This window comes from Nelumbo lutea, chromosome 2 (genome assembly GCF_056320005.1).
Source record: "Nelumbo lutea isolate HS-2025 chromosome 2, American lotus-T2T, whole genome shotgun sequence".
NCBI lineage: Eukaryota > Viridiplantae > Streptophyta > Magnoliopsida > Proteales > Nelumbonaceae > Nelumbo > Nelumbo lutea.
In genome coordinates, this window is record NC_142685.1 from 50,611,375 (window position 1) to 50,633,248 (window position 21,874).

General features: G+C 35.5%; 1 protein-coding gene, 1 long non-coding RNA gene and 1 pseudogene across 5 annotated transcripts; 2 read left to right on the forward strand and 1 right to left on the reverse strand.

Moving 5' to 3' along the window:
- Window positions 1–5,611: 5,611 nt before the first annotated feature.
- Window positions 5,612–7,573, reverse strand: LOC148870603 (uncharacterized). The gene is made up of 2 exons (XR_016107659.1): window positions 7,408–7,573; window positions 5,612–6,160 (listed from the first exon to the last, which is right to left on the reverse strand). It is a non-coding gene; the product is annotated as an uncharacterized LOC148870603 (long non-coding RNA).
- Window positions 7,574–7,861: 288 nt separating this feature from the next.
- Window positions 7,862–14,445, forward strand: LOC148870604 (uncharacterized). 4 transcript variants are annotated; one of them, XR_016107661.1, is made up of 7 exons: window positions 7,868–8,000; window positions 8,189–10,063; window positions 10,803–11,007; window positions 11,174–11,373; window positions 11,449–11,705; window positions 12,093–12,165; window positions 12,360–13,041. XR_016107661.1 is itself a non-coding variant. In XM_088971947.1 (5 exons), the coding sequence occupies exons 2-5, from the start codon at window positions 8,275–8,277 to the stop codon at window positions 11,508–11,510; spliced, it is 2,256 nt and encodes a 751-aa protein (XP_088828073.1). In that variant the 5' UTR covers window positions 7,862–8,000; window positions 8,262–8,274; the 3' UTR covers window positions 11,511–11,948. The 4 variants fall into 4 exon arrangements, 2 of the variants coding, with proteins under 2 accessions (XP_088828073.1, XP_088828072.1); XR_016107660.1 differs by lacking the exon at window positions 12,093–12,165 and having other exon boundaries at window positions 12,360–14,445; XM_088971947.1 differs by lacking the exons at window positions 12,093–12,165; window positions 12,360–13,041 and having other exon boundaries at window positions 7,862–8,000; window positions 8,262–10,063; window positions 11,449–11,948.
- Window positions 14,446–19,336: 4,891 nt separating this feature from the next.
- Window positions 19,337–21,400, forward strand: LOC148870605 (L-type lectin-domain containing receptor kinase SIT2 pseudogene; annotated as a pseudogene).
- Window positions 21,401–21,874: the final 474 nt, after the last annotated feature.

A 21,874-nucleotide genomic window follows, 5' to 3' on the forward strand; every position in this document is an offset into this window, starting at 1 on the left:
TTTTATATTATATATGTATATTCTATATATATATTATTTATATCATTTTATATTATATATTATATTTTATATATTATTATATTATATAAATAATATATTATATTATTTAAATTGTACCATAAATCTTTTTATTATAATTCTAATTAAATCCCATATTCTAATTCGAATCATTCTCTTAAAAACATGACAGATTCTTATCGGATTAAATTGGATAAATCTAATCCAATCCATTTGTAGCCCTAAATTTGAGAATGCTTATTCGAAAATTTGGGTCGAGACCACACCAATAGTTAATAAATGGCGTTTGGGGTTTAAACCCCTTAGAATAAGTGCTTATGTCAGAAACCCAAAATTTGGGCTTATTTTTAGGTGCTTATTCAATAATCAATATTTTTTTAATGGCCTGTCTTGGCCTGCCACATCATTTGAAAAGTGTATGCCTCCATATTCGAAATAAATGTTATTTCACCAAACGCTCGTAGAATAAACATTTATTTTTCAAATAGCAAATCCGCTTAAGAGTGTGTCGTCTTCGCAAATCGCAATTGAGAGGCCGTTCGTTCCAAAACTACTACCTGATTAGTAGTGCAAGTGAAGTTAATTTGGGCAACGACTGTTTCCTTGGTTGTCTCGACAACGAAGCCTGGCATTTCGTTGAGAATGTTAGATTTAGGATATGGATTGGATTCAGTTGGACTCTCCAGATTTTAGCATCATTAAGAACGTTGAAGGTTCGACAAATAAGGACTCGCTTCCCGTTTTTCAGGTACTGTTTGTTGGGAGTTATGGATATGGATTCAGTGGTAGCTGGTAGGTATTTGCTACGTAGAGCATGTTTTCAAGATCAAATCAGCCCTTCACAAGATTGCCCCCCACAATGTCCCACAGCACATCGGGAGATGTTCCCAATACACAGCGGGGATGTGCTGTAGGGGGCAATCTTGTGGGGGCTGATTTCTCCATGTTTTCAAGGGAGGGTCCTCTTGTTTCTCGGAAAAGAGTAGAGGCTCACATAAATCCAATGCCTCACATGTTCTGATTTTGAGGATAGATGGCGCAAAACGATTAATATTATGAATAGTCTTAACTGTATATGATCAATGAGGGTTGACAGATGGGTACCTACATGAACTGACTAATTGTTCCACAAGTGTGGTCCATGATGCACTTGTAAGTACAACAACCCAAAAAAATTTTAGGTCTGCATTGCACTAATCTTTTATTTAATAGTTGGATGACCTTTCTTGTTTCGGTAGTAATATAGTTGGTGACCCAAGTACCCATTATCATCATGAAGGTTATCCAAATTATTAGAGTTGTAAGTGGTGACAGTTCTTTGTTTTATTTTTTGTTATTGGTGATTATGTATGTAGAGCAAACATGCTTAAAATCTAAACAATTCTCAATTACAGTGTTCAACTTGGAGTTATTTATTTTCTAATTGGTGTATCAGCCAAAAAATATTTAAGTTTTGTTTGGTTGCACAGAAAATTAATGGAAATGGATAACTTACTAATGATCGTGGGAAATGGATTGGACTAAGTCAGAAAACAATCTGCCCCCGCTCCAATTTTCCTACATTTTGGTTGCAATTTTGAAAATTGGACCATTTGCTTTCTAAAAGAACACCTTCTTAATCATAATTCCACAAAATTCATAAAGGAATACATAAGCCATCCCAGATGAGGCCCTTGTATACTTACGTAGTATGTATTGAACCCCACCTACATCACATAAATGAAAATGGGAGAGACTTGGTAGATTTGAACTACCATCCTCTTGAGAATAGAAAGCTATGCTCTATTTCCCAAGTACTCTACCAATCGAGCTAAAGTCTCTTATAGAAGCTGTAAACAAAGTCATTATCTCATATAGAATAAGATACACCTGGATCCATGTCATGGTGTCTATACAATTTGAACTAGCCCACAGCCAATTGCCATCTTTTCAGTTATCAGTTTGATATGTTTCTAGATACTGAATTTCTAGCATTTTTAATGTATTGCATCCAATTGTCACTGGATGTATCAATGCAGATTGAAAGAGAGCAACTCCAATTGCATGGAACCTTGTCATGCCCAAACTTAGGTTGAAGTCCATGATAAAAGAAGATCAAAATAATATTTTATATAAGAAAATAAATTGCAGTTCTAATTTAAGCACATCAAAAGCATACTTCTCCTTAGATATCACATGGAAGAAAAATGAAAGTGTAGCACTTTTGAGGAGAAAAAGTAATATCAGCCATCGGAAAATTCAAACAGTTAAACATCACCAACCTCTCCTGTCAAGAATGGCATAATCACGAGTCCATTTTTAACTGAATTGATTACAGTAGAAGGTGACAAACATGGGAAAAAAGTTATAGCATAATATGGATGAAAAAAAAAATCAAGAAGATGTCCAAGGAGGAAGCCCGAAGAGGATGCCATTTTTTTTTTTTGAAAATGGTAAGGTAAAACTTTATTAATAGAAGTGTACAAGGAGTACATGAACTGCAGACAAGAAAACAGGCACACTCCAAAGCATTGCATCCACCCAAGCAACTAGCAATGCGAGTGCCACCAGCTCTCACCCACAAAAACCAAAACAGCAAAAAACAAGCAACTTAAAAAAGACCTGAAAATAAATTGATCAAAATAGTGAATTGGGTGAAGATATTGGAGATATTTTCTTCTTTTTCCAGAGATGATAAAATTAGAGAAAGACATTACATGGCAAACTCCACAACTACAAGGATAAATAGGTTAACAGAATGGATCCCACCTATGTAGAACAAAGTCAAACTTTATTTCTCTTTCCCCCCTTTTGAGAAAGGTAAAGTAATGAATTGTATTAATAATAAAAAAACCAGAAACACCTGTACAACAGGTTCTGTACACAGGGAATATACAAAGCTGTTCACTACATTCAAAAGATCAGATCATGGTTGTTTACAAAAAAGGTTATCAAAATAAAAAAAAAAAAAAGTATTTGTTTTTCTTTCCCCCTGTGACTTGCAAACCAAGAAACATTTTCCACATAATTCTGACTATTATCGCTTCTTCACACTGAACTTATTTTGAAAAATCCTAGTGTTTCATTATTTCCATAAACACACACAAAAAAAAAAAAAAAACTGCTGCAGGTAACACTCCCTTTGCTACTTCACCTTTCTTACACAGCCCTCTCAATTTCAACCATCTTACAAAATCTGCAATTGAGGCAAGGAAGCAACTCCTGACGCAAAAAGTCCTATCATTTTTTACCCAATACTCTAAGATGACTTGCAATGTAACAGTAAGTGGCTGACTGCCTCTAGACATTCATTGCATAGAGCCATAGAGCACAATTTGTGTTGAGTATCTGCATTCCTTTTTGGATGAGATTTTCTCTAGTCAAGATTCTGTCCAGAGTGGCTGATCAGACAAAAAAAGCATGGCACAGCTGCACACCATATTCTGTTACTGGGAAACTCACACCCCACCTACCTGGTTAATCCATTGTAGAAGGATCTCACAGAGAACTGGCTACAATTTTCCCAGGATCAAATTCTCTTATCTTCTCTATTGACTACCCACCTGTATGTTGTAGAGTTTCTAAACTCTACCATCGGGGCCACCTCTCAATCATTTAGGTTTCTCCTAAATATGGGGTTCCATGCTATCATGCCATTTTGCACTTGGTAAATTGGTAGCGTTCAGCTACACATGCCTCCTTATTAGATGCCACTTCAAACAGAGCAGGGAAAAGATCCTTTAAAGGTTGTTGTTTTTTTATCAGAAATCCTTTGGAGGTCTTTCTTCAGACCAACAATCCCTCCAGAACTTGATTTCCTGATAATTTCCCACTTGAAATTACACACCACTGTAATAGCTAAAAGGATGCATTTGCACAAAATAGTGGCATAGGGTAACTCTAAAACAATAGTGAGATGACTTATAAATGATTCTAAAGGAACACGGAACACGAAGCATCAGCACACTGTGAAATGAACTAGGCAGCCCATAAGGGAGACAGGAGTGAAATGGGTTTGGACTCACAGAGCATCAAATACAGTTGCTGACTCACTAGCAAGACAAGGGGTTAATAGGAACAATTGTATTTTGGGGATCACAACTTAACTATCACTTGTAAGATATGTCATGGGGTTTGGTAGCAACTGCTAGACTAACAATGCAGCTTTAATAGTTTGTAGAAACTAGAAAGGACATGGGTTGACAGTAAGGAATGGTAGGGTGGAACAAGATTAATGTAGTATGGACTGAGAGAGGTTAGGGGATAGAATGGGTGGTGATTATATATAACACTTTTTTATTTTTTTTGATTGGAAATGACAACTTTCATTAAAATAACAGTTAAATACAAGAATGTTAACCACTCAGAGCATGAGTATTGACCCCATACAAATCTCAAGTCTTACAATACAGACCAAAACAAGTTTTCCCTGAGAGTCCCCTGCTTTGCCAAATTGTCAGCCACAGAATTGGCTGATCTCCTTACCCGTTTGAAGATTACTCCCACTTCCCTTGCTAGGAAAAGTATTTCCCTCATTTGTTGTCTAAGGGTCCATACACCCAAGCCTTTTGTCTGCAGCCATCCTCTTAGAAGTTTAGAGTCTCCCTCTACCTCAAGGTTTTTGATATATAACACTATACACCCAAGCTTTTTGTCTGCAGCCATCCTATTAGAAGTTTAGTCATAAGTCTATGCACCAACTACAACAACTAAAAGGTGCATAGACTTATGACTAAACAGAATGCTTACCTAATATCTCTAAAGTAAATTCTTAACATTCAGGGAATGCAGTCTGCATTCAATCTGGGTCCTAATATGGATGTATGATAATTAGTACAGGTCAAACCCCCCGTGAGGACAGTTATATTTACCAGGGTCTAACATGTAAATGATGCCCATTTTGAAGAGTACATGAAACAGTGTTAATTGTTTGTTTGCACCATTTGAGGCCCAAATGATGGTCCCACTAGTTGCTGGCTGGATTTGTCCTTCGCACCAAAATATCACATTCACTTGCTAACCATTTATGTAAGAGTTTAGAACATTTCCTTTTTCTCCTCAATGACCTCAACTCAAACCTCAATAGGGAAGGACATTGTTGGATCCAGAGTTTGGGAAGCTTGACAGGACATCAAACAAACGCTAATGGTAGCAGTTATTAGTGTAGTTGTTTGTTATAAGCTCAGCCAAAGGTGCAGTACATATACTTTATATTGGACCTCTGGACATTGTATCATATCCTCATCCAGTGGACTGAGGTAATACAATTCTTATTTAATGTCCAAAAATAAAAAGAAAAAATGAATGTAATATAAGGATTCCTGAAGGTAATGGAGCAAATCCATTATAGTTGATAATTTTGATCAATAGTGTTTCAGTAATTCTGTTGCTGCAATCTTGTTCATTGGGAAGGTAAGATGGACAATGTCAGTCTTTGTACAGTTACATCTTCTATGTCAATAATTACATGTTTCTATTGATGAAAAAAAATTCAAAGAAATGTAAGATAAGGATGGTTAAGGGTAACATCTTATTTTTGATAAACAAGGCTAGGAAATCAATCCATAAAATGAAAAAAAGAAAAAAAAAGGCTAGGTTTATTGAAACCATCCAATTTTCTTCATAATCCATTTTCTAGTTTCATTTGTTTTCTATTGTTTTTCTATCAGTAACTGAAACTTATTTATTAATATAAAACATCATAAGTACAAAGCTTTCATACAGCCTACTTTTCGGCTAGATGTATCAGACAAGCCTAACCCATTTAATTATATACTTTAGATCTGAGCCCAAAACAACTGTGCTCTAATCACCTTATAGCACAATCTTTCCAAGTAAATGTCTCTTGTCAATCTTAAAGCCTAAAGTGCAGCCATCAGCTACACTCTTAGAGAGTTCCCAATTCCTATTGGGCCTGAAAATAACACTACAGTATATCTACTTTCATTTATAAATACACCTCCCACTACAAAAGACCTGGATTCCCCATTTGTTTTCTATCATTCCTCACTAGCAGAACAGTGTTCATCAAGTTGGTACCAAAACACCATTAGGGTGTATGGTGTCAACTCATATGCAAGGGCCACCCTCAACTTCAAAATAATTTGATGCTATCTGAGATGCATACCCCTTCACTAACTCCAGCAGAGAAGACCCTTAGCTCCTTGCAACAAGAAATGGATTATCAGATCAGAAAGCTATAGAACAATTCTTGAAGAAACCATACAATCATTGTTCTAAGACCTTGTTATTAAGCAAGCTAAGTTGTTTAAGAGGTTTGACAGGGGAGAAGCTGAAGCTATCAGATTGGTCCCTGATATTCTAGTGTGGGGATTTCTTATTGTATGTTTAATTGAGAATCAAGTCCAATCCCTGGGTTGGTCCTGCCCAGGTAACAATATTTTGAATGTTTTTCTTAGATAATCACAAGCTAAGATACTTTATTCCCCATCCTCTGTTACTCTATAATGCAGGCCCTTAGAGAATAGTCATATAAGGTGTGCTTCTGCCACCCCTTTGCCCCCTTTGTCTCAATACAAAGGTTTTCTGACCAAAACAATTTGCTGCAACCTAAAGTTTTCTTAGAACAGATTTGGTCGAGTATAATTCATTTAGCAGTTCCAGTTCCACTTATGGATTTATAATAATTCTGTAACTAAAATATTTAAAGATTTTCTTTGATAGGTAACTAAGACATCTCAGATTAGCCAAACAAGGGAGTATCACATCAGTGGTATCTTGTGTTCTCAAGCCATCATTACCAGTAATGTGGTAAGCCCTAATGTATGGAATAATAATAGTTTCTTCTGATTTTGCAATTCATAAAGGTTTGGTATGAATTTGGATAAGTTGGCTGTAAATCTGGATGATATGTACAAATTGCATCGCACTAGGAATTGGAAAAGGAAAGCAATTGATTTTTTTTTTTTTTGATCAGTAAGGAAAGTAATTGAAAATTCTAATTCGTTCTAAGCACTTCGAAGTCTAGCTTAGCCTTCTTCCTGTTGATTAAACAATTAAATCACACTTTCTTTTTCTGAATATTAACATAAACAGACTGGGGTCTGTCTCGATAAAATCGGAAGAAAGAAAGGATCCACTCCATGGAAATCTATATTTAAAAAATTGCACTAATAAATGAGGATATAATAACTTATAATCTTAGCCACGGCGTAACCCTAATCCTAGCTTGACCCTAATAACCTCCAACAGCCGATCCAGAAATAATCAACGTCCACCTATTATAATGAAAAGCAATTAAAAGGAAAAGAAACAAAAAAAAAAAAAAAAATCAAGTTCTCGAGGTCATAGAGCTTGAGAAAAGCTTAATGGAAGCATAATAAGTCGAAAATTCGGACAAGCATATATCTATATTTGTTAAACATAAAGAAGCCAGAGTTCCATCGGTACCTGAAACTAACAGCGGTACAGATCTATCCACCACTCGGACGAGGCGCTTCGCCAATCGATCAGATTCCATAAATATTCAAACCGGCGACATGAAAGACAGAAAATCGAGCCGTCGTTCTCCACTTTTCTCAGGAATAACCAACCAAACGATTAACCAGACCTGCCAAAAGCTCCAATATAGAACTGGTTTTATCACCCCAAAACGCCGTTCACCGGCCGGTTTAACCGGAATCTGAACCATCGCCGGCTCTACCACGGCCGTCGATGTCTGTTCCACCTACTTAGAACCGGTCCAATGGCAGAGTTGACCTCGTAGGTACCGGCTCATCCGGTAAAACCCGATCTGGTCGGAAGAGAAATAAAAACCCGTTGTCCACACAGATATAACTGGTTCATCCGGTTAAACGTCAATTCTCTCCAATGGTTTATAAACAACGAACCAGCCTGTCTTTCAATTTCTCCCTTCAACCGAAATAGAAATTTCTCTCCCCCTTCCTCCCCTCTCCCCCTCTTTCTCTCTCTTTCTCCCGTTCACTCTCTCTCTCTTCTTGGTTCGTCGTCGGAGCTGAAAAGACAGAACTGCTAGATCACAGGTCAGTAAAAATGTAAAATATTCTTTTTTTCTTCGATATGTTTTCTTTCCTCCGGCAGTTAGATTGTGAAAATGTCTTAAGTTGTAGGTAGTTCCATGTAGTATTGGTCTGTTATTTGCAATGAAGAACGCTTTTAAGTGTTTTTTTTTTTTTTGGATAAATTGATTTGCTTTTTATGTCTTTTGAAGAGGGAAGTGCTTGTTGTGTTATGGACTAGTTGCTGCATTGCTCTTCCACTTATGTTGCCAGTCCTGCTTTCAGTAATCGTTAGTTGATGATGGAGACTGAACTGGAACCTATGCCTATTGGTGCACTGAAACGCGACGTAGCATGGAAGCACTGCCAAATGTTTAAGTTTGAGAATCGAACCCGACTCAAATGCATCTATTGTGGAAAGATGTTTTCGGGTGGGGGAATTCATAGAATTAAAGAACACTTAGCTGGTCAGAAAGGAAATGGAGCTACCTGCCCTAGAGTGCATCCAGATGTTCGGCGTATCATGCGACAAAGCCTGGAAGGGTCCATTGTAAAATCGAGGAGGAAACAAAAGAGACCAGAAGATATTCAGAATCGTCTCTTGGGCACCGGTGAGATGGAAACAATGATTACTCAGAGTGAAGCAATTACTGGACTCCAGTTGCTTGCGGCCCCTGATGCAGGGGAACCACATTTGAGATTGTTAGCCAAGGAAGAGGAAGGAATGATTAATAGAAGAATGATAGGGAGAACTGGAAATACTTCTTCTCCTCCTGTTACTCCTCATGCTCATCCCATCAGTAACCTTACCTTAGGATTACCAAAGGGGAAGGATCAAGTGCATATGGCAATTGGTAGGTTTCTCTATGATGTTGGGGCACCTCTGGATGCAGTCAACTCTGTCTATTTTCAACCAATGATTGATGCTATTGTATCAGAAGGACTAGGGCTCAAAGCACCATCATACCATGATATTCGAGGCTGGATTTTAAAGAATTCAGTTGAAGAAGTGAAGGGTGTAGTGGATCAATATAAAGGAACATGGGCAAAGACTGGATGTTCCATCCTAGCTGATGAATGGACAACAGAAACGGGTAGAATTTTGATACATTTCTTGGTTTACTGTCCTGAAGGGACAGTGTTTCTGAAATTTGTTGATGCATCAGATATAGTTCGATCACCTGATGTTCTGTATGAATTGCTTAAGAATGTTGTGGAAGAAGTTGGGGTGCAAAATGTATTGCAAGTGATTACAGATAGTGCAGATCACTATATTATTGCTGGGAAAAAGCTAACTGATACATTCCCTACCATGTATTGGACACCATGTGCAGCTCGTTGCATAAATTTGATGCTTGAGGATTTCGGAAATTTTGAATGGATAAATGCAATACTTGAGCATGTTAAATCAATGACAAGATTTATTTATAATCATGTTGTGGTTTTGAATATGATGAGAAAGTATACATATGGAAAAGATTTAATACAACCTGCACTTACCCGCTCTGCAACAGACTTCACAATCTTGCAAAACATGGTTAATCTTAAAAGTAATTTGCAGGACATGGTTACTTCACAGGAGTGGATGGACTGTCCATATTCAAAGAAGCCAGAGGGCCTTACAATGATTGATATCATCTATAGTCAGTCATTTTGGTCTTCATGCAGTAGTATTATTCATTTAACAGAACCACTCTTGCGTGTTCTAAGAATGGTTGGTAGTCATAAAAGGCCTGCAATGGGCTATATATATGAATGCATGTATAGAGCAAAAGAGGCAATTAAGAAAGAATTTGTTGAAAAGAAGGATTACTTGGTTTATTGGAATGTTATAGATCAAAGATGGAATAAGCAATTAACACGTCCTCTCCAGGCGGCAGGTTTCTATCTTAATCCTAAATTTTTCTACAGCATTGAAGGAGATGTACATAATGAAATCATGTCAGGGATGTTGGATTGTATTGAGAGGTTAGTATCTGAGATAAAAATTCAAGACAAAATTACCAAAGAATTGAGCTCTTACAAGAATGCTGTTGGGGATTTTGGGCGGAAGATGGCAATTAGAGCAAGAAATACCATGCTTCCTGGTATGAATTCTTTCTTTTAGATGTAATTATGTTTTTGTGTCATGTTTTATTTTGGTGTTTCATTTACTCATTTCTTTAATTAATTGGCTTACGTTCTATATTGCACTGTGAGAGCAGGGAAAACTGACATTCTTTCCTTTTATATACACAAAAGAGATGGGATTGTTTCCCTCTCTTCTCCCTTTTCTTGGGGGTTGGGCAGGGGATTTTGTTTCTAACATGAACAGACATTTTTGAGGGTCACATTTGACGTATAACCAATTTTTATTCACAAGTTGCTTCGCCTTGATTTAGCTTCACTGTCTATTTGAGATGACCTTTTCTATTTTCGAATCTCATGCCATTTCCAATTTCCATGGTAATTTAGCTGTTTCTGAAAATTACAGTTCAGACTACATTTATACAGGTCATATTTAATGTACCTTTGTAGGACAGATATAATCACAGTCAAATGATTCAACATGTCTAATTTATTCCTTCAATTGATAGCAAACTTTTATTAAATTCCCAGAAAATACCACTGGAGCCAAACTTAACTCACCTGATGGGTCAACTGTTCCCTATTGTATCTTGTTTTGTGCCCTAGCCCCTTATGGGCTTATGCATACATGACAGGGGGAGGAAGTGATCTTCCTTTTTTTCTGCATTCTAATGTAGTATTCTATATATGAAAAAAATGCAGTTTTCTATATATATTATTCTCACACCACTGTTTCTCTTAAAATCTTAATCTTCATAGCTGAATGGTGGTCTACTTATGGAGGAGGTTGCCCAAATTTGTCACGCTTGGCTATTCGTATTCTCAATCAAACTTGCAGTGCAGTTGGGTTCAAGCAAAATGAGATTTCCTTCAAGCAAATTCATAACGTCACAAGAAACCAGCTTGAGCATCAGAGGCTTAGTGACCTTGTTTTTGTGCAATATAATTTGCGGTTGCGGCAAAGGTAAGAAAAAAGTAGTTGCATCCTTTTCGTACTGATTAAAAGTGTTTCATGATCATGCAGTGTATTTTGAACAGTTAAAGAACCTAAAAGGTGGACAAAGAAAAAGAAAGGAGAGAACGCATTTGTGGAAAATGAATGACCAACAATTTTCTATTATTATGTACAGGCTTCTCAGAAAGAATCAAGAACTGGATGCTATGGACCCTATCTCCTTTGACAACATTGATACTGTTGAAAACTGGATCACTGAGAAGGAAGCAATGACAATGGAAAATGGGAGTTCAGATTGGATGGCACTTGACCAACCTTTAGCTAATGCTATGCTGGCACCATCTCCCAATGACGAGGCTTATGGCTTGGATGCAGGTAATGTCAGTTCCTTAATTGTTTACTTTGACTGAAGTAGGTAAAATCAGTTAAGTTAATTTGGATAACAAACAGGGTTTGAAGATGATGAGATTTTCAATGGAGTCAGAGACGAAGAGGAGAATGGCCGTCAGTAGGGGATGTCACATTATTCAGGACTTTGAGGGTGGGATCCATAAGAACTGTTATTTATTGCTGATTTAAGAGGCTTGACTTGTTACTTGCGACATCTCCAGATAGTCCATGCCAATGAGAGGGTTATCTCATTTTATAATGCAGGACGAAAAGCCATGTAAATTACGTGTGTATTAGGAGTTTACAGTTGAAATAAGGTAAATCATTTGTCATCTTTTTCTTTTATTTCCAAGTTTCTTGCTTAGTAAATAATGATTCTCCTTCTTGTTTCCAGTTTAGTTCTACATCTAGATACTCTTAACATTGTTGGTATAATGGCTTCTGAAGCATGTAGAAATATAGGAGACTAGGCAAAACAAGAACAATGAACCTTTGTATATGTATCTGTGACTGTGACTGGAATTCTCTTCGAGAAAGCATAGACCTATTATTTTATTTTATTTTATTTTTTTGAGTCCTTGAATAGGACCCAGTTTATAGAATTACAGAATTTGATCATTTGTGCAATTGAAGAGAAGAAATTATTCTGTGAAAGTGAAACCGGCATCAAAGAATGAGTGAAATTTATGGTTCTCATTTCATAGCATTGCTATTATTGAAGATGGTCAAAGCTTCATGGGAGAAAGGTACTCAATGAAAGATGTAACTTTGGAGAGGGTAGGTAATCATTGGCCATCCCGTTATTGACCTCGTATTATCCGAATTTCCATGTCATTAGCTTCAATATCTTATAGCTGAATAGAATTCATTGTTTGATTATTTTCTAGATTAGAAGAGCATATTAATACCTAAACTAGTGAAGAAATGGATTGCCACTTGCTAACAAGCTGCCCGCGTAAACTTTGCTTTAGGGGAGGGAAGAAAGGGAAAAAAGGGACTGGGGAGGTGTCGCACAGCAGAGCTGATCTTGCAGAGTCAAGGGGCATGCTGGAAGATTGGAAGCAACTTTTTTGACATCAGCACTTTGGTTTATGACTTTATGCTACATATACAGAAAGGGCATGCCTGAAGCCTCTTCTGGTTGCGAAGACGAGAATCAGCAATCACCAGTTAAGGGGTCCCAATTCCCAATTTCCAACTCCCAATTTAAAGTTGCTCCGCCGTAAAAGCAGACCAGGTTAATCGTAGCCAAACTAGTACTATCTCGTGATCATGTTTGTACTATTGTATGTATCTCTCAGATAGGAGCTTGGGACACACAGATGCATAAGAAAAGTGGCCGCTGAGTACAACGTCGCAGAGTGACAATCTACCATGAATGAGTATGAATGGTGCCGCAGTGCCGCGGAATTGCGAAGACTTTTGGTGGGGAACTGGTCGGTTGGGTAATAGGGTGTTAGAAAGTGGAGACAGGTTTTTTTTTTTCGACTTATTGCTTGCCGCCTTGTCCGGCTTCTTCCGGGGAGGAAGGCGCTTCGCTGAAGCGACAGAGTTTCCACTTCACGGTCATTATCCATATACTAGCAATGACCCCGTACTTATATCATTTAATTTAAAATTTACTATTTAACTATAAAAGTTAAATTAGAAAAATTAACATGGGTCTTACATTTTTGTATATAATTGACCATCTATTTTGACTTATTTTGTTTGAAAGTCATTATTTATTTATGTTGTTTTTAATATGATTTAAGAGATTAAATAAAGTCTTGCTTGTAAGCAGTAAGCCACTTTAATTGGTATTTACTATTTATTTGATTAATTTATTTTTAAAAGCTAAATTAGGTTATGCTTCCAATAAAAAGTTAAAACTAGTTTACAATTAATAACCTATTTCATTTAAAAGAATAAAATTCACACCATTTGTATTAATTGTTTAGTCATTTTTATGAATTTCATTTATTTTTATTTTATCTATTTAATATTTTAAATATTTTTAAGTTAAATTATTTGTTTAATCATTACTTTTGAAATGGTTGTCTTGGAATAAAATTCAGTTATTACCATAACAATTGAAGTGGCTACTTTTTAGGTATTAGGATGCTATGTGTGAATTTTAAGAGAGTAGAGTTATCACTTTTTTGTGAGTGGATAGACTTTTTTAAGAGTGAGAGTTTAACCTCCTCTAACTTTCTATCTATTAAAATTTTACAATGCCATGTGTCTAAAGGGTAGGGGTTGTTGCTTAAAGACTTTCTTTTTAATATATAATATACTAGTGGGGACCCGTGCAATGCACAAGCTTTGTTAAGCGAAAGTTAAACAATAGAAATATATAGAACTATATAATTATTTTATATTTTAACTTTTATTTTCCGATATAAATTAATTAATATTTTCATTTTTCAAGATTATAATATTTTATTCCCCATTTGCATTCGGTTATTAACTATAATAATAGAAATAACTAAAAATTTTATACTTTTTGATGGTTGTTAAATATAATTCTCAATTTTATAGAAATTATTTAAAGAGTTTTTTATTTCTACAAAATTTTGTTGGTTAATATGAATATAACAGTATTTACCCAAAATACGTTAAAAAGTCATGACAAATTAATTAATAACAATATTTATTAATTTTTGGTAATAGCAATTTAATGCTCATTGAATATGGATTGGATTAAATATTAACCAAGTTCAACTATTTATTAATTAACAAGAATATTTTAAATGAGAGAGAGAGTAGATATAGATTGGGGGGAGGGATTTGAATTGATTGGGGATTAGGGTATCTAATGGGTTAGAGGAGATATCTTAGGAGAGAGATTCTAGGAATATTTTTAGGTAATTGGGTTGGAAATAGTGAGGGAGAGTCTGGTGACTTGGCTTATCGGGAGTGGTGGAAATGGAAGAGGAGAGAGAGTCAAGGAGATTGCAAGGTGGGAGTAATGGAGCAAGGAGAGGCATAAGTCTAGTAATTTTCTCTTTTTTTCTTATTTTTTGAATTTTTATTCCATGTTATTTTTGAAACAACTAATGGGAGACTCCTTTTTCCATTAATTTCTCTCTCATGCATGTTCCCAATAACCTAAATAATCTCATCTACTAAATTTTCTCCTAAACTAGCTTCCCACTTAATTAATCTTCTCTCTAACAACCAATAGATAAAGAAAGTGGGATTTGCATTTTTAGTGTCTAGCCAAATGGCACCACTAGCCCCCACTTTTTCCTAAATTATTTCTAATTCCTATTTATCCTCACATCCACATTTTATCTATATTTATCTAAAGAAAGTTTGAATTAAAAAATTTAAGAATTATTTAAATACTATCACAAAATTATATTATAACTTTAAAATGTTTATTAAAAACACAAAAATAATTATAACAGATTTAATAATATTCATACTATTAATAGTTTTATATTTTTACAAAAATTATCACAAAATTATGTAAACTATAATTCAATGGATTGAAATGTCAATCAAATAATAAAAATTTAACATTAAAATATTATTTAAATATTTCAATAACTAAATATCTCAAATAAAAAATATTAAAAATAGCTAAATAATTATATAACAAAATATTTATAATTAATAACTTTAAAATAAATAAAATTCAAATAGAAATTTTAAATATTTTACATATTAATTAAATATTTAAATAACTAAGTATTTAAAAGAATGAAATATTTAACATAACTAAATTTTGAATAGCTAAAATAATGAAATTATGTAATAAATTTAAAAAATTTCTTAAAAAATCATAAATTTTTCTTAAATTTAATAAGTAATTAATATTTTAAAAACTTAAATAATGATATTATTTAAGTAACTAAATAATATTGTAAATAACTAATTTCAGTTATTTCAATTAGTAACTCTAAAAAAATTGTATATACTAGAATTTATATATATTGTATTTTCAATAATTGTGTGTGTATAGCAAGACTGTCCACATCACCTTGCTTCTTGCTCCATTAACCCAACCAACATTCTCCTTGACTCTCTCTCCTCTCCCCCTTCCCACCACTCCCAATTTGCTACCTCAGCACCCTCTCTCTTCATTCCTATCCCTTCCCATTGGGTTCTCTCTCTCCCCCAACTCACATCTCTCATTTTCCATAAAAACCTAACTTCTCTCCTTAATTAGCTCAATATATATTTTATTCTCTCATTCACTTCTATCTCTAATTCCCCTCTATTCTTTTCACTTTTCCATACAAATAGGGTCATAATTTATTAAGATTTGGTTTTCCAAATCAAACAATATTTATATCTATGGACATGATTTCAAGTAAAGAGAGGAATAAGGGGAATTCGATGTTTCCTATATATTCATGGCATATTCCGTTATTGTTAAATAATCTATTATTAAATAATAATCTATTGTTAAATAATCCATTAGTTATGAAAATTATTAAAAAATTCTAGAAACTATTCAACCAAAAATTATGAAATAATTATTTCAAAAACAATCCATTATTTAATAATTATTAAATAATTTAATAATCTACCAAAAATTAATAAACATTCCATTATTTAATAATTTTTTGTTATTAATAAAAGTTTAAAATTTCATTGTTTAGCATAATTTACATTTATCATTATAATTTAATAAATTTTCATTAAATGTTTAAAATAATAATTTATTGATAAAAGATATTGAAAATTAGCATAATTTACTAATTTCTATAAAATCAATAATTATAGTTAACAATTATCAAATAATTTAGGGAAACTCTTTAACTAATAATCCGTAATTATTTTTAAATAAGTAATTAAAATAATTAAGAAATTAATCTATGAAAGAAGTTTTCTCCAAAACTATTTCAATAATAATCCATTATTATTATTATTATTATTATTATTATTATTGTTCAACTAAGTAATTATTAAAAAAAATAGGAAATTAATCTATCATAAATTGTTTCATAATTATTTAAATAACAATCCATCATTATTATTATTATTATTATTTCAATAAATAATTATTAAATAATTTGGGAAAATTATTAAGTCTATCTACACCGATCTAGACCACTTGGTTGACTTTGATCAAACCGGGTTTTACATTTATTAACAGCAAATGTTTACTTTTAATTAAAAAATAATGTAATTTACTATAATTACAATTACTTTGATTAATAGTAAATAATTTAGGCTTAAAAAGTAAATAATTTACTTTAATTTATTGTTATTGTAAATAATTAATCTACTATACATTACTACTTATCAATAGCAACTTCAACAATTTTTTGGAAATGATCATAAAATATTGTAATTTATTGTTATTTAATTGATCATGGGGCCCGCCAGTAATAGATATTGTAATTCATTATTTGGCTTCCATCCGAGCAAGTTAATTGGTGTTCGGATAATTCGATCAGCCCCTTGCAACCTTGCATTGGAAATATCTCCCATGAAATAAATCACATAACTATGCAAATATTCCCAACCCAAGGCTGTAAAGGCTGTTGGAATGGACTTTAATTTGCCTTGACTGAAGCTGGACTCATTGCATATAGCCCCATGTGTATACAACACACGTAACCAGGGGGAGATGTTTTCAATTCACGCGGGTAGTGTATTATGATTAGGCATGGGCAGAGTTCTTGTGGGCAGGAGATCCAGAGTCATTCCATACATGGGCTTGTGTTTGAAACATTGGAACACTAATGTATTGGTTTAAGTGTATGAAACACTTGTGTGTTTACTTGTAACAAGATTCATACACCTGCATAAATTCACAAATTCACAGCAAATCCTGTGCGATTTGAGGCATCATCCAAGGTGATGAACATTTTGTGGAGGATTAGAATGTCTTGGAAATGGTCCATCCTTCATCCCCTTATACCCCCAACCCCTGGAGGCAGCGGGACAGGTGACAAGTTTGACATTGTTCTTTACGACTCAGGCTCCGGGTTAGCTAAAAGAAATAAATTAAATATTGCCATAGCGCCATTATCAATTTATCATAATATGAAATTTGTACGTCAATGTTCCCTCAAAAAAAATAAAATAAAATAAAATAAAACAATAGGATATCAAACCAGACGTATAAGACCTTGTTTTGGGTCCTGATATTGTCTTATGGCCTCTGAATTTTCGATATATTTTTAATTATAGTTTCTTCATCATTGTCAAAGTAAAACAAATAAGGATAGCAAAACACTGTTAAAAAGTTTCCACGTCTAGATGATTGCTGACCTTGTCTAGGTCACTAGGTGGATATATAAGGGGAAAGCTTCTGACTTTCTGGCAGAAATTTCCCATTTCTCCATTATACAAGGTCTTAGGTAGGAAGTTAGGATAGAGGAGACGGGAGGTAAGGAACATTTTCTCTTTTACTGAAAAACCTAAGAGAAGGGGAATTATTTGGGCACACCTATGAGTCGTCATTCACAGGAGTAAGGTTTAGCTGAACACTTTGGCTGTTCAGCAAGAGCTAGGTTTAGTTGAAAGTTTTAGCTGTTTAGCGGACCATGGAATCAATGATAATATTTCATACTAATATTTAAATACATGGCGTCTGCATCTTTACACTAGACCCATTAATTTATTACTAAAATGGAACCTCATCATTGGTTCTGCTAAACAGTTAAAAAAATACATGAGGCCTGCATGCACTTTTTACAGTGGGCCCATGAATTTATTATTGACGTGCAATTTCATCATTGAATTCCATTCACAGAGGTATTTGTATCAAAATACAAAACGCCTTAATGTTTTTAATCATAATCAATAATAGAACAATAATTTACTGCATTTCTTTGTAAATTTTAGGTCTCGTTTGTTTTTCAATAAGTAGGGACAGATAAATTGATGGGTTCAAGGTTCAAAATATTGATGTAGGCTGATACTCCAGTAAAGACGTATCGGTCTGTATCTTTGATTGTTTTTATCCTTTGAAACTGGTTTAGAAAAGTCGGTTTAAGGCCAGTTTTCCCCTAAAATAGATCAAACACTTAAAATCCACCTGTAGGGGAATAAAGGGAAGCCTCAGGATGGTGTTTGGTATCCATGTACCTTTTGGAAGAAACAGTGCCAACAACAAATTGATTATCAAGAAAACACCAATTTTAATTTAATTTTTTTAAATTTTAAGACCGTTTTTTTACTGTTTGGCTTATATGGCATCTAGTGGCGCCTAATGGTGCTGACGTATAAAAAATAGTACAAAACGTTTAAAGCAGATTGTATGTGGTAGAAAAAGTTTATCTTATAAACGCTATCATACCAAACAACCTCTTGGTAAATCACTTACTCATTTACACTAAAAATTACTGGTAGACATGATGCGATATTTGATTAAAACATTCATTGTATAACAACTTTTAAGTGGGGAATAAAAAAACAGTGAGAAGTGGTAATTTCTGAACACAATTGCTAAGGGTAACGCCAACAAGGACTTATTAATTTTGCTTACCAAAAATGAAATGTACTTGAATCACTCCACAATATTCACGGGCAGGAGAAAACGAATTAGCAGTACATGGAAATTAAGGGAAATCATGTTGATATTTCTGCCATACTTTCTTAATAAAATTGATCAAATGGGGTGGTATTAATAATAATAATAATAACAATAAAAAGGTAAACGTGAGACTGGAAAAACAATTGTTACCGTACGTAGCTAGGGACGGCGAAACAGACGTTGTTCTAGACTTCTAGTATGTACAACGCATCCAGATCCAGTCAGAGTTTCTACGCTGTTCATCTACCTTCCTTCCTACAGATTTAAATTGACAGTAGTTGAATTTTCAATCTTCAACGTAAGACTAACGACCAATTCATCCCCATGTCTTAAGAGGGAATTGATAAAACAACGAGTTTGAAATTTTGAGTACGCATATATGCATTGAAGATTTTGGAGTCATTGCGATGATTCTACAATAAAAAGCCCATTTTGTCGTAAGGGAAAAAAAGAGGAACCTTTTCCCTCCTGCCAATGGCTATAGATCTCCCATTGCTCGAATCCCTGCTACTGCTCTTCGTTTCTATGAATGCCGCCGTAGCCTTAGCCCAGCACAATGGCAGTTTCGTCTATAATGGCTTCCAAGGAGCCAATCTGCGCCTGGATGGAACCGCTGTTATCCATCCCAGTGGTCTTTTGCAGCTAACCAATACGTCCAAGCAAATAATAGGTCGTGCTTTCTACCCAATTCCTTTGGAATTTAACAAATCTTCTTCAGCTGAGTATTCTCGGTCTCTCTCCTTTTCTACCACATTCGTATTCGCTATGGTTCGCGAGGCGACTAACGTCGGTGGCCATGGAATCGCCTTCGCTTTCTCGCCTTCCTTGGAGTTCTCGGGGGCTGTCGCAAGCCAGTATCTGGGGCTCTTTAATTTGCCGACTAACAATGGAAACTCTTCCAATAATCAAGTGTTCGCCATCGAGTTAGACACCATTCTTAGCCCTGAATTTTCTGATGTAGATGATAACCATGTGGGGATCGATGTAAACAGCCCAAGGTCGACCAAAGCGGCTCCAGCGGCTTATTACTGGAGCGAAGAAGGGAAGAATAAGAGTCTGGTCCTCGTAAGTGGAGATCCTATACAGGTTTGGATAGAGTATGATGGGGTGAAGCAGCAACTCAATGTAACATTGGCTCCTTTGGCTAACCCAAAACCAGACCTTCCTCTGTTGTCGACATCCATAGATCTTTCTTCGGTTTTTGTAGATTCTATGTATGTTGGTTTCTCTTCATCTACTGGTGCGGTTGCAAGCTCCCATTATATTTTAGGGTGGAGTTTCAGCAGAAATGGCCAAGCACAAAGGCTAGAACTATCTCGCCTTCCTTCACTTCCAATTGTAAGAGAGTCCAAGGCAAAGCAACGACTTTTGAAAATCGGGCTGCCATTGATGACAGTGACAGCTCTACTTATAGCAACGATGGGGGGCATATACATAATCAGGAGAAAGAAATATGCAGAAGTACGTGAAGATTGGGAGCAGGAGTATGGGCCTCATAGGTTCTCATACAAGGACTTGTATAGAGCCACCAAAGGATTCCGGGACAAAGAACTTCTGGGTGTTGGAGGGTCGGGAAGGGTTTACAGAGGAGTGCTACCGGCAGCCTCCAACACACAGATCGCAGTGAAGCGAATCACCCACGACTCAAAACAAGGGATGAAAGGATTTGTGGCGGAGATTGCAAGCATGGGAAGGCTGCGACACAGAAACTTGGTGCAGCTACTCGGCTATTGCCGACGAAATGGAGAGCTCATCTTGGTCTATGACTACATGTCTAATGGTAGCCTCGACAAGTTCTTGTTTACCAATGAGAGGCCTAATCTTAGTTGGTTTCAAAGGTACAAAATCATCAGAGATGTAGCATCTGGTCTTCTGTACCTGCATGGAGAGTGGGAACAGGTTGTCCTACACAGAGATGTCAAGGCTGGTAATGTCCTATTGGATGAGGATATGAACGGGAGATTGGGTGATTTCGGGCTTGCGAGATTATATGATCACGGAGCCAACCCTCAAACCACTCATGTGGTTGGCACTCTGGGCTATCTTGCACCAGAGCTTACTAGAACCGGCAAGGCAACTACAAGCACTGATGTGTTCGCTTTTGGGGCCTTAATGCTCGAGGTTGCTTGTGGCCGGCGACCCGTAGAGATGCGAGCATTGCCGGAGGAAATGATTTTGGTAGATTGGGTGACGGAATCCTGGAAGAAAGGAGCAATTCTTGAGACGAGAGATCTACGACTGGGCGACGATTATGTGGTGGAGGAAATGGAATTAGTTTTGAAACTGGGGCTGCTATGTTCACACCCTCTGCCCACCTGTAGACCCACCATGAGACAGATCCTGCAATATTTGGATGGGGTTGCTACTTTGCCCAATGTATCACCATTCGATGTCTGTAGTACTGCTGTCGTGGCTTCTCTAAGTGAACAAAGATTTGGTCATTATGTGGTGTCATACCCGACAATATTGATTGGGAAGACGCCGGTTCAAACATTGTCTAGAATCGATTCAATCCTCATCGATGGCCGCTGAATGAATCTGTTCACCATGTAATCTTTTTTCAATTTTTTGATGCCAACTTAAATACAGCCACAGGGGCTTTTGTGTTCTTTGTGATTTAAGGACTGAAAAGAAAGAAATAGAGGGGAAAAAACAAAGCAAAAGACCCAATTGCAAGAATAGTTCATGTTCTTTAAATGTTGAAACCTTCAAAGCAATAAATTTGTTTTGGGGATATGTCTTGGTAACGATTAAACCCGCTGGTTGTAGAGAATTTTCAACTTTCCTCCCTTTTGATACAAGGCAAGAGAGTCCTGACTCGTGAGTACATAGATGGACCCCATTTAAAATTATAAATATTCCTTTTTCCTCTAGAATTTGTTGAAGGCCTCCAAAGCCACAAAAGTAGACTTTTGATCTGTTGTACCAATTCCATTGAGAAAACGATTTCCCATTTATCAGATAAGTTTAAATTCTGACGAGGATGTAGACTCCACCATTTCAATA

Bases quoted from the DNA above. Each gene is read 5' to 3' on its own strand.
- LOC148870604 (XM_088971947.1), top strand. From the start codon at position 8,275: ATGATGGAGACTGAACTGGAACCTATGCCTATTGGTGCACTGAAACGC. The intron at 10,064-10,802 runs GTATGAATTCTT...TAATCTTCATAG, and splicing joins AAGAAATACCATGCTTCCTG to CTGAATGGTGGTCTACTTAT. The intron at 11,374-11,448 runs GTAATGTCAGTT...GATAACAAACAG, and splicing joins GGCTTATGGCTTGGATGCAG to GGTTTGAAGATGATGAGATT.